At 34.6% G+C, this 13,375-nt stretch overlaps 1 protein-coding gene across 13 annotated transcripts in view; it reads right to left on the reverse strand.

The window, feature by feature from the left end:
* The window catches only part of PRPF40A (pre-mRNA processing factor 40 homolog A), a 68,140-nt gene that overhangs the window by 29,148 nt on the left and 25,617 nt on the right, over positions 1–13,375 (reverse strand). For all 13 annotated transcript variants that reach the window (XM_023217429.2, XM_023217428.3, XM_026453997.2 and 10 more), the window contains 3 exons: positions 12,928–12,958; positions 10,870–10,886; positions 1,381–1,491 (listed from right to left, as the gene is read on the reverse strand). In XM_023217429.2, coding sequence (XP_023073197.1) covers positions 1,381–1,491; positions 10,870–10,886; positions 12,928–12,958 — 159 coding nt within the window. The remainder of the gene's footprint in view (positions 1–1,380; positions 1,492–10,869; positions 10,887–12,927; positions 12,959–13,375) is intronic.

Below are 13,375 nucleotides of genomic sequence, written 5' to 3' on the forward strand. Positions count from 1 at the left end.
AAATGATACAATTCTAAAACTTGTGAGATGATGGTAATAATATAAACTATCAATTATTGAATACTCACTGAGTGATATAATTTGAATACATTATTTAACCTTTGTAACACTGCAAGATATATAGTATAATTCCATATCTAGGGACTGTTACTTGAAGTCAGAAAGTAACTTGTTTAAGGTAATATACTCATTAAAAAGCAGAGACAAGATTCAAAACCAGTTCTACATGAATTTCAAATCCTATTTACTCTTACCATCCACACCCCATTGTAGGTCAAGATTATCATCCATATTTAACAGACTTCTCAAATACTAATACTAGTTGGAAAACCATAAAAGTTGGAAAAAAACAAAATCTAGTTTAGTCATGCTTAGATTTCAGTTTCGTGGTTTATGAATGAATTAACTTATGTAAGAAAACACGTAGGTATAATATACTTAAAATCGAATAAACAAAACCTGTTAGGGTAGTATGAGAAATCTATTCAAAGCTTGAATCCAGACAAAGAGTGTCTTGGACAAAGTATATAATTCATATCATTGACTATAAATCAGTATTGGAATACACGTTTTTAAAAATCAACCAACCTCCTCTCCCAAGCACTGCTGTGCATACTAGTATGGCAACCTGGAAAATACTTTTACCTTCTCAAATTCCTTAATTAGGAAGAGAAGAAAACAAAAAGGTATACCACCAGCTAGGATGAAACTTAAGTATAGCCTGGAGTGCCAGATCAACTCTTACTTACTTAGCACCCCAGAGTTTCTAATTAAACAACATAGACACTGCTTAAATCAGTTTATTCCTTCAACCTTAACTTTTTCTTCAATATCTGTATATTTTGAATGGTAAAACTTACAGCACAAAATGAAATAAAAACACACTTTTTAAAAGGGCATTTCCTGCAAAGAGAAAACTTCCCACTCTAAGAGAAGGAAGTATTTGTAGGTAACTTAATTTCATCTCCACTACTCTAAACCCTACTGGAAATTTAAGAACTCAGCAGAAGTCATTTAAAATCACCCAGTTTTGCTGTAAATAGAAACAAAAAAAAAAAAAAAAAAAGGGGGGGGCAGGGAAAGAAACAGTCTTCCCCACTTCCAATTTATTATTTAAATCACCTTTTTAAAATTGATCCCACTCTACTAGGTTTCCTAAGGAGGGACAAAATCAGTAAATAAAATTATTCTGATGAGTTTTATTGCTCTTCTTCCCGACTGGTGTAACTATACTAACCCTCTTTGTTTCTGAATGCCTTTACAGATCCTCTTCTGACATTTAAGCAGTACTGCTCTTTCATAATCAACTACTTACAAAATCCTAAAAAACATGCCCCAGTCTACTTGACGGTCCCTAAATTCCAGCCCTCAAACTTTTACCTCAGCAGGTGTTTTGAGATCATCCGGTTTCTCCCAGGTAGACTGTTTGGTTTCAGTGTTGTAGTAGTAAGTCCTTCCATCAGGTGATTTATGTTCAGTCCACATTGATTTCTAAAGAATAAAGATTATAAAAAGACATAAATTATGTAATAATGTCATTGACGATATCAGTATGATTAGTTTCAAGGCAATAAATATATTAATAAATCAATTAAAAGTATTAACTGGGCATATTTTGACAGTTTAAGTAATCTAGAATAATTCATCAATACAAGTAGGAAAGGAACTGACAATGCTTTTAGAGTACTTCAAAAGCAGCATGGGTAAATTCAAGTTTCAGGATCTCTCTGAATTACAAAGATAAGACTACTCTCCAAAGAATAGTAACTTTATAGCTTACATACACAAGACAATCTTTCAGAATACAAATCTGTGCCTAGTGGATAAAGAAAACATAGGAACTAGATGTTAATATAGTTGAACTGACCATGTGATCATTTATTCATCTACTGTAGTCCAAGGAATACTTGTATCAACTTAGACAAAGTTCTAATTGACATGCCATAAAGAAAGACACAGCTGTCAAAACTGGAAAACACAGCTTCTGGACAACAATCAGAATTTAACTATCAACAGATGAAATTTGACAGGGATAAAACTTGTATGTGAATGCCTCAAAACAAGATAGATGAGATAAAATTTTACATGGATGAAACTATAGAATATAAATCCACTATTAAGGTCAACAGAATACACTAAGAACCTACTAGAAGTTGCTAACGATACTTCAGGAAACACTAGACATCCCTCAGATAAAAGTTGGTTAAAAGTTTTAAAAGGGATCATGAATGAATGATTTACTAAATGATATCAAAGGTAGTAAATCTAGTTCCAAGCACCAGATTTTTCAGATAGTGACAAATTCAACTACACTTGAAGGAGGGTAACAAAAATGATTTATATAGTATTTTCTCAAATCTAAGACATATTATTGTACAGACCTCTTAAGAAAAAATAAAATTGCTGTCAAACGATCATATGCTTTTTTACTACTTGGATTTTACTTCAAACTTATTGAAAGTTACAGTCTTACTTGCACATTAATTTTACCACATACCACTTTTATGCATACATACCAAGAAAAATAGGCAAATAAAGTACTTAAGAGATCCCTTAAATTTCCTTACACTGAGACTTTCTGTGTCAGAGTGGCTGATATCCATTATATTCCAAATATAAGCTCTTTAGCATCAAATATATTGGTAATATAGTATATCTTTTAAAAAATCATAAAACAAGTGAAAAATCACTGGCACTGGTTCTTAATGTCTTTTGTACCTTATTTAAAAAGCTGATTTTTTATTTTTTCTTATCAACTTTTGAGTAAGAGCTCACTTAGTTTTGATTGCTGTTTTGGGAATGTGACTGAACATATGTGATTCATTTCTTCACCGATTTTCTCACCATAATCATTTAATTCCTAGCTACTAAGGGAGTGATGTCACTTTTATGATGTTCTTTGAAACCAATGACATCCATTCTTTTGATGTGGGCACTTTTGCTGTTTACTCATGCACAACTGCTACCCTGACAATGGAGGTCACAGACACTATGGATTACAGCAGGCGTCTCCAACCCCCAGGCCATGGTCCATGGAGCAGTTCCAGTCCGCAGCCTGTTGGGAACCGGGCTGCACAGGAGGAGGTGAGCAGTGGGTGAGCAAACAAAGCTTCATCTGTATTTGCAGTCGCTCTCCATCACTCACATCACCTCGTGAGCTCTGCCTCCTGTCCTATCAGCGGTGGTATTAGTTTCTCACAGGAACGCAAACCTTATCGTGACCTGTGCATGTGAGGCTGCATGCTCCTTATGAGAATGTAATGCCTGATGATCTGTCACTGTCTCCCAACTAGACAGTCCCATCTGCAATAAATTTCTGCAGGCTGTAGCAGGATAATTAGGTAATTCCAAAGCTGTGTTAAATTCTAGCACTTTATACTGGATAAAACCACCACAATATCTCTTAAGCAAATATAAAACAGGTGCTGGAAAAATAATCTGGCTTTCTGCTATTAGCCTGCTTTAACTTATTTTCATCAAAAGGTGGTGCAATTAGAAACACAAATGTGGAAACTTCAACTATATGGTAATGCTTTATTTCACAAATTAAATGGTGTTAAGACAGATAAAGGGGTTTATTTTTCTTTTAAAAACTACTAATGATCTCATCAGCATCTCAAAACTGCACTACCTAAACAGAGTTCTACCATAAGCTGCAAAACTGTGTAGACTACTTTCAACTTTCCAAGTCATATCTGCTAAGGAGCATCAAGGAAAGAGCAAAATCAGCAAAACCACGAGGAAATAAAAGAATAAAAAAGAAAAGGACACTGTATAGCTGACCAAATGAGGAGGAGGGAGAGGAGACAGAAGCTAATAAAACAAATAGAAATCAACTTAATATTCTTTACCTATTTATTTAAGCCTTATAACTAACTACACTACAACGCAAGTATAATTACTATCTTTCTATAGATAAGAAAACCAAGGTTTAGCAAGGCTAGTAACTTGCTCATAGGGACTTGGGAAATGACGCTAGAACATCGAACTGCTTTTCAAGACCACAATTATTTTATTACCAACAGTTATTGTGCTAATAAAAAATCAGATATGAAACGACAGTTCTGGGAAATCAATTAAAACAAGATTTTTGGGCGAGTAGGTAGATAAATTGAGAGTATATCAGCAAAATAAGGGATAAAATTATCCTTACTATATCTACAATCAATATGAAAACACAGTCTACTAGAAAAATAAACATGGCCATAGACAGAATATTTAATATATTAGATGTTCAACTTCACTAGCCAATCAAAAAACCACACATTAATGAAAACTCTCTGCTCATCAGATAAATGACAAAGACCATTAATATACAATGTGAAAGGAGTGTGAGAAAAAGGGTATTCTCACGTGCTACCGCTGGGAATGAAATTAGCATAAAGGCAATTCCATAGTTCTTACAGATATTAAAAATGCAAACATCAGCACTTGAACCTGAAATTTCCCTCTGAAAACTTCCATTCATATTGTTGCAAACATGTACAAGGACGTTGTTTACAAGATTATTACGTGTAATGGTGAAAAAGTACAGTTAACTAACTCAATGTCCACTCATAGGAAAACAGGTCAATTATGGTCCATTCCTATTACTGATTATCTTATTTGTAATAAAATAGAAAATGTCTAAAATGCAGTGCCAAATGCTACAGTGGCAAAAATACATACAGAAAAATCATTTGAAATGCAAAGAAAACTGGGCATAAGGAAAAAAGCAGGCACATATAACTATCACAAGTAGTAAGCTCTTCAGGTTCAGAAAAAGTCAATAAGACACAAAGAAGGTTTTAAAGAAATTCAATATATTCAAACTCAACCTTCTATGTGTCATGGAGACAAACATATATACACACACATTTGTACAATGTATAAGCTGAATTTATGAAAACTAGGAAAAAATGCCTAAATCCAAACACTGAATAAATAGAAAAATCCCCTTACTACTCTAAATAAGGAAAATATTAAAAAGCTGGCCAGGCTTGGTGGCTCCTGCCTGTAATCCCAGCATTTTGGGAGGACGAGGCGGGAAAATCATCTGAGGTCAGGAGTTCGGGACCAACCTGGCTAACATGGTGAAACTCCATTTCTACTGTACTGAAAATACAAAAAATTAGCTAGGCATGGTGGCGCACGCCTGTAATCCCAGCTGCTCAGGAGGCTGAGGCAGGAGAATCACTTGAACACGGGAGGCGGAGGTTGCAGTAAGCCAAGATCGTGCCATTGCACTCCAGCTTGGGCACCAAGAGCAAAACTCCGTCTCAAAAACAAAAAAAAAAAGAAAAAGAAAAAGCCAAATTAATAATCAGAATTGAGGAAAAACAGAATCACAAATACAGATTTAAAAACAATCAAAACCTAGAGAAAATGATTTCCAAGCAAATCACTTTACCAAAATTCACCCCAGAAAAAGCACATCACACTTGAACATCCCAACAACACAGACACAAGAGAAAGATACAAAACCAGATGGTTTCACAATAGAATGTTATACAACCTTTAAAGAACACAGAATTGCAATGTTATATCGGGATTTCAGATTATGGGGGAAAAAGATGAAAAGCTCTCCATTAATTAAAAAGAAACAAAAAGATACCAGAAGAGCATCATGAATGTAAAATTAACAACTCTGTAAATATACACTCTGACCAAGCAGAATTTACTGTAGTACAAGAGTAGTTCAATATTAGAAAATCTACAGAACAAAATTATTTCCATTATCTAATCAAATAAAAAAACAAGTATGTGATTCCACTATGGTATGATCAAATCACACCCAGAAAACTAAGTTCACAAGTATTCAAAAAATAAAAATAAAAAAAAATGCTCAAATGAAATAATTTAAGAAATAAAAAACCTAAATGATAAAAGGCAATCAGTTATCACTCTAAAGCCACTTCCATTAAAATCACAAAAGCACACCTGGAATCACTAAAATTCTGGCAAATATACCACAGCAATAAAATGAATTTACTGGTGTAAATTTTGGAGAAGTAAAGTTCTCTTGCCTTTACTGCTATTTTTATATATATAAAATTCCAGTGAAATCTAATTAGTTTTTAAATACTGTTTGAACTGATAAGGAAATCTGGTAATGTCGTTGGTCACAACACAAATACATAAAATAATCTGAATAGACGATAACTAGGTTAAAATAAACATAGGAAAAATTCTGTACTCACAATGTAACATTTTTTTCTTTTTTTTGAGAAGGGGTCTCTCTCTGTTGCCCAGGCAGAGATCGTGTAGTGGCACGATCACAGCTCACTGCAGCCTCAAGCTTCTGGGCTCAAAAGATCCTCCCTCCTGAGCCTCCTGAGTAGCTGGGACTACAGACACACACCACTATGCTGAGCTAATTTTTTATTTTTTTGTAGAGACAGGGTCTCACTTTGTTGCCCAGGCTTGTAACACATTTTTACAAAGCAAACAAACTTTAAAAATAGGGTACCTATTTACCTTATCTAAGCAAAAATTAAAACAAAAATCATAATGGAAAAGTGGGAGACTATATACTGGTAAAAAGTAACAGATCAAAAATTACCTAAACACATAGGCATATGGCAATTTAACCTTGAAATTCAGAGAGAAGCAACAGAAAAATACAGGGAGAAAGAGATGACTCATCTTTTCTAGCTAAAGATTTTAATTCGCTACCTTCTTATATAGATTCAAGCAGATGAAAGACATGCCAAGATGCAGGAATAACAAAGTAACTTTATATAGCATACAGAATATTCTTAAAAACTAGCCCCAAACGACAACATATATGAAGCTTTAATAAACTGTAAAGAACTTTACATCTTACAGACTGTACTTTCTGATCATAATGCAATAAGGATAGCTCATTAAAAAAAGTTCCCCAAAGGTACAATCCCTGAAATAATTGATGGGCTGAAATAACAAATTTGTTTTCATTAAAATTAGAAACTTCTGCTGCTAATCTGAAGAATGAGAAGATAAGCCACAAACTGGGAGAAAATAGTTGCAAAAGAGTTATCTGATAAAAATCAGTTATCTTAAAACTCTACAATAAAAAAAAAATCGGATTAAAAAATAGGCAAGAGATCCAAAGAAACACTTCCCCAAAAATGTAAAGATGGCAAATAAAGATGCTCCACATCACATACAATTAGCCACAAATTAAAGCAAGATACATTATACACCTATTAAAATGAAAAATCCAAAACGCTGATAATATCAAATGCTGGTGAAGATGTGGTACAACAGGAATTCTCATTCATTGCTATTAGGAAGTCAGAGTGGTACAGCCACTTTGGCAGACAATTTCAAGGTTTCTTAACGAAACTAAACATATTCTTACTACACAATCCAGCAATAGTGCTCCTCATTAATATCTACCCAAATTAGCTGAAAACTTATGTACACACAGAAAATCTGTACATGTATGTTTATAGCAGCTTTACTCATAATGAACAAATCTGGGGAACAACCAAAATGTTCTTCAGTACATGAATGGATAAAGTGTGGTACACCCAGATAATGGAGCATAATTCAGTGAGAAAAACAAACCAAGTATCAAGCCATAAAAAGACAACGGAGGAACCTTAAATGCATATTACTAAGTAAAAGAAGCCAGTCTGAAAAGGCTAAATACTGTATGATTCCAACTATATGAAATTCTTAGAAAAGCAAAACTATGGAGGCAGAAAAAAAATGGTTGCTGCAGTAGAGCAGGAAGAAATGAATAGGCAGAGCACTGATTTTTAGGGTAATGAAACTATTCTGTGTGATACTGCAATGGCTGATACGTACATATTCATTTTACATTTGTCAAAATATATAGGATGTACAATATTAACAGTGAACCCTGATATAAACTGTACTTTGGATGGTAACAATTTGTCAATGTATATTCATCAATTGTAACATATGTACCAATCTGGTGTAACATGCTGACAGTGCCGGAGAGCAGTAAGTTCTCTGTGGGGGGGTATAATCTGGGAACTCTACTATCCACTCAATTTTGCTATAAACCTAAAACTGCTCTAAAAAAACAGTATCTATTTTTTAAACAAAGTCTCATGTCTGGAAACCAAGAAAAACATATCCCTTAATAAAGAAATCTGTGGGTTTTTTATTTTTTGATGGGGTCTCCCTGCTAACGTGCGGTGGTGGCATGATCTCGGCTCACTGCAGCCTCAATCTTCCTGGGCGCACGCAATTCTCCTACCTCAGCCTCCCAAGGAGCTGGGACTACAGGAGTGTGCCACCATGCCTGGCTAATTTTTGTATTTTTGTAGAGATGCGGTTTCACTATGTTACCCAGGCTGGTCTCAAACTCCTGGGCTCAAGAAATCCTACCACTTCAGCCTCCTAAAGTGCTAAGATTACAGGCATGAGCCACTGCATCTGGCCAGGAAAAGTATTAATATTGGTTCAGAAATACACAAATAGAAATAAACGGTGGAAAAGGAAACACAGATATAAATCCCAGAATATGTGAGAATTTAAAATATGACAATAAAGAGCTTTCAATTAAAGTCAGAAAAAAATGGTTTGATAGCTGACACAACTGGCTATCCATCTTATAGACAGATATTCCAGATGAATCAAACACTTAATGATTAAAAAAAAAAGCAATGAGAATCTTCCAAGAAAATACAATGAGGAAACCTTTGTAAAAATTTCAATACACTCATCAGCTAAAAAAGATAACCTATCTAATTACCACATTAACATACTAAAAGGTTATGTGGCAAGATCATTAAAAGCAAAATCAACAGACCAATGACTAAGAAAAATATCTGAAATTCACGATTATTAAAGGGTTAACATCAATAACATTTGAAAAACTCTTAAAATGAAATTTACAGGAAAAAATAAAAAATAACCCAAACTAAAAACAGGAAAGGACAGGGATAGGTTAACAGAAGAGAAATCCAAATACCAAATAAAATGTTCGATCTCATTAAGAGTCAAAGAAAAACTATCACTTTAAACCCATGTCCACTCACTAAAATTCAAATGAGTGATACTGGCTATTGCTGCTAGAGATTCCTGAAGAAAAAGACATGGCACTACACCATTATTAGACACGTCTTTTTATATTCTTGAAAAACAACATGACTAGTTACACACTCTCCGTCCCAAATATGTTATTCCTGGAATCTTTCTTAGGTGTTAAAAAAAAAAAAAAAAAAATTGTTCATAATTGGGAGGGGATCCTAGATGTAAACAGAATTTCCATTAATAAGTGAATGGTTTAATGTGTCTCTATGCCAAATAATACTTTATAAAGTCATTTAAAAAATTACATCTACATTAAGGAACTCACACAGATTTTCACAAAAAACTTTTAACAAGAAAAGTGTATTTAACAAATAACTTAAGCATACATAACGTGAACCAATTATGTAAAATGTGTATGTATTTGTCTATGCTTAAGTAATATGCAAAAAGATCTTCAGCTAAGGTATTAATGGTGGTGGCTCCCTCATGGTCAAAAAATTAAGGATGAATTTTACTTCCTTTTTAACTTATGTCTGCTTTGTTTTCCTCCCAATGAGACTGCATTATTTAAATAAGAAAAAAAAAAACCCCATTAAGTTATCCTTTCTCAAAAATAAAAGCAGGTACTTATAGTAGAGTAATACCAAATGGGCTGGGCATAGTGGCTCACGCCTGAAATCCCAGCACTTTGGGAGGCAGAGGTGGCGGATCACTTGAGGACAGGAGTTCAAGACCATCCTGGGCAACAGGGTGAAACCCCCATCTCTACAAAATACAAAAATTAGCCGGACATGGTGGCACATGCCTGTTGTCCCAGCTACTCAAGAGGCTGAGGCAGGAGAATCACTTGAACCCGGGAGGCGGAGGCTGCAGTTAGCCAAGACTGAGCCACTGCACTCCAGCCTGGGCAACAGAGTGAGACTCTACCTCAGAAAAACAAACAAACAAAAAACAAAACGATATTTTGCAACCATTCAACTTTTAAGGCAAAAGACACAAGAATGTTTTTAAAACATTTAAATAAAATTCTTAATTTAAAATTTTCCCTCCAAATGCGAAAAACAACATTTGCAATCAATTCCGTTAACTGAAACAGTAGCATAACAGCTACCTCTCAGGAACATTATGATTAAATGAGATTATAAACAAAACTCTTCCTTCCATTGATCTTTAAGGAACAGCAAAATAGCAAAAATGTTTTTAAATTAAGGTACATAAATTTTCATATCTATCTATCTATATATATATACTAAAAAAAATAAAATAATTGTCTAACATCTCTCGGGCACTGTGGCTCACGCCTGTAATCCCAGTACTTTGGGAGGCTAAGGCAGTCAGATCACTTGAGGCCAGGAGTTCAAGACCAGTCGGCCAACATGGCAAAACCCCGCCTCTACTAAAAATACAAAAATTAGCCGGGCATGCTGGCAGGTGCCTGTAGGCCCAGCTACTCAGGAGGCTGAGACATGAAAATCACTTGAACCCAGGAGGCAGAGATTGCAGCGAGCTAAGATCGCACCACTCCAGTCTTAGTGACAGAGCGAGACTCTGTCTCAAAAAAAAAAAAGATTATCTCCTAATGTAATGCTTAATTTGTAATTACTAGGTTAAGTACTGTGCACCTACAAGTTCTGCTTCCCTTCTAAATGTGATGGGAAGAATTTAAATCCTTTTAAAAGTTGATACATATGATTCTCATCTCTCATTAAGCCCTACCGAAACTAGATTTTAAAATAAATAAATTTTTCAATCCTTGTCATAGAAAAAAAGGGAAAAGGGAAAACTATAGATTAATGCAAAGATTTAGCAGATAATCCTTAGAGCAGAAATAAGAATAACTGTAAAGTAGGTTAAAGTATACTAAAATTAAAATATTACAAAGGTTTAAAGAGTACTTACTGCACCAGATGCTGTACCTAAAAAATAAAAAACAGGCAAAATATTTACACTGTGATAAATCATGCTCTCCTTCATAAGTTTTAATATTTATTCATATATTCATAGTACTTATTCCTCCTCATCCTCAAGATTTTAAGACTATCTCATATGAACTATGTGCTAGCTATCTTTCCCACAAAATAAACATTTATAGTGCAAAACATTTTCAGAGTTTGAACTTTCAATCTACAAACTCACTTGGAGGCAGTCTGAGAAATATTCAACATTGCCTTTTATTTCTCCTTTCCTTACTATAATAGGTACCTATGTTTCTTATTCCTCTTTTTCTACTAAGTATATTACCAAAGCACAATAATGCCTCTACCACTGATTCTACAGCCTTAGATTCCTGGTAACTTTATCTGAATTCCAGATTTGTGCTGTACAACACAACAGCGATCAGACACCAGACATCCCTTTAAATTAAAATTTAAGATTAAATAAAATTTAAAAAATTCAGTTCCTCAGTTGCACCAGTCACATTTCAAATACACAATAATTACGTGTCTAGTGGCTACTGTATTAAGCAGCACAGATTACAGAACATTTCCATCACTGCAGAAAGTTCTATTAGATGTTACTGTCCTCTATACTACTACAGAAAACTCCTTAAGAGATTTTGAAATGCATGTTAGTCACAAAACTCCTAATAATAATCTCAAACTTTAGAAACTAGTAATTTAAACACATAAATAAAGACGGAGATTGTATGTAAAACAAAACAAAACTATGTTCGTATGTACTGAGTACACTCAAAAGAAGCTACTATAGAAAATCACTGTAGAGCCAAAGCACTTTAAAAGTAACTAAAAACAAAAATTATGTAATTTTCCAGGATTACTGAGGGTAACAGTACCCAGCTCTAGATATCTAAATAAAAGAAAATAATTGTATTAGGTATTTCAGAACATTTTAAATAATGAAATCTGTGAAACATCTTTAAAAGATCAATTATTTAGTCCCATTTGAACCCACAGAAAAGCACACAGCACATTTTCAACACCTTTCAACCAATACTGTTTATAACAGAAAACAATCTTGTCATAATCGTGGGATGAAGTTCGGCATCTGGAATATTAATTTATGTGGAAAGCTACGTATTCATGATACTTGAGGCATTATTAATATATATTAAAATCTTACTAGTCAAAATGGCCAGTTATTGGGAACTGATATTTACTCCAATGGCTATCAATACAAGGGCCAAGGAGACGACAGAAAAGTAACTCTGAAGTAGTCTAGAATGCCAAGGAGAGCTCATACTAAACACCTGAAAAATGGAGTCACTACGTCATTCTAATGCTTGCTGAGTACAAATATGAACTCAACCAGAGTTCATTTAACATATACTCTCTGAGCACCTACTGTGTTGACAGGACTACTGTTAAGTATTGAATAGTCAGATCATTCAACTTTTCAAAATAAATTCAAACTCAAAATCTGCAGACTACAAATGTTAGCAATAATTACAAAATTGAAGAACATTGTGTGGGCCAAAGTATATCTGCAGACCAAACTGGGTCCAGAACTCCTGACCTAAAACTGTAAAAATTTCCTAAGAATTCAATTATCGCTGGGTGCAGTGGCTCACGACTGTAATCCCAGCACTTTGGGAGACCGAAGTGGGCAGATCACAAGGTCAGGAATTCGAGACCAGTCTTGCCAATATGATGAAACCCTGTCTCTACTAAAATACAAAAATTAGCCAGACATGCACCTGTAGTCCCAGTTACTCGGGAGGCTAAGGCAGGAGAATCGCTTGAACCCAGGAGGCGGAGGTTGCAGTGAGCCGAGATTGCCACTTACTCCAGCCTGGGTGACAGAGCGAGACTCCATTTCAAAAGAACAACAACAACAAAAGACTTCAATTGTCAATGCTATCCAGTTTCCTATTGCGGAAAAAAGAAAAAGGAGGTTATATAAAGTCCAAGAGATCCTGCTTTTTTTACTCCTCATTATAATAGGGCTGCTACTGTCCAAATGAGGTCTAACACATACCACCATACATAGTATACATACCTGCTGCTACATCCATACTATTTACTCCTGGCTGTAAGAAGAAAAATGAAATTAGTGTTATTGATCTCTTTTAAAGTGTATTTTATATAAGTTCCTCATAAAGCATAGTGAAATCAGTACCTGCTATGTATAATCCTCAAGCCTGTGACTCAAAGATTCTTAGCAAAACTTTTAGTGGTCTCAGTTCCCCGAGCTTGCTATAAATTGTAGAAGAGATCAGCAAACTGAGGCTACAGGAGTAGTTTAAATGTTATATGGTCACCAAGTGTACACAAGGTCCTCAATCCTTTACCCACAATTCTGGAAACCAAAACCCTCTGAAAACCAACTTTTTTCAAGTATGGTACCAAAATTCACTACAGTGGCAAAACCTGCCCTAAATGAACATGAAACTCCACCAACTTCATTTGTCCCACTTCAGTTTAGTTTAGCTGCAAAAATATTAACA

This window comes from Piliocolobus tephrosceles, chromosome 11 (assembly GCF_002776525.5).
Source record: "Piliocolobus tephrosceles isolate RC106 chromosome 11, ASM277652v3, whole genome shotgun sequence".
NCBI lineage: Eukaryota > Metazoa > Chordata > Mammalia > Primates > Cercopithecidae > Piliocolobus > Piliocolobus tephrosceles.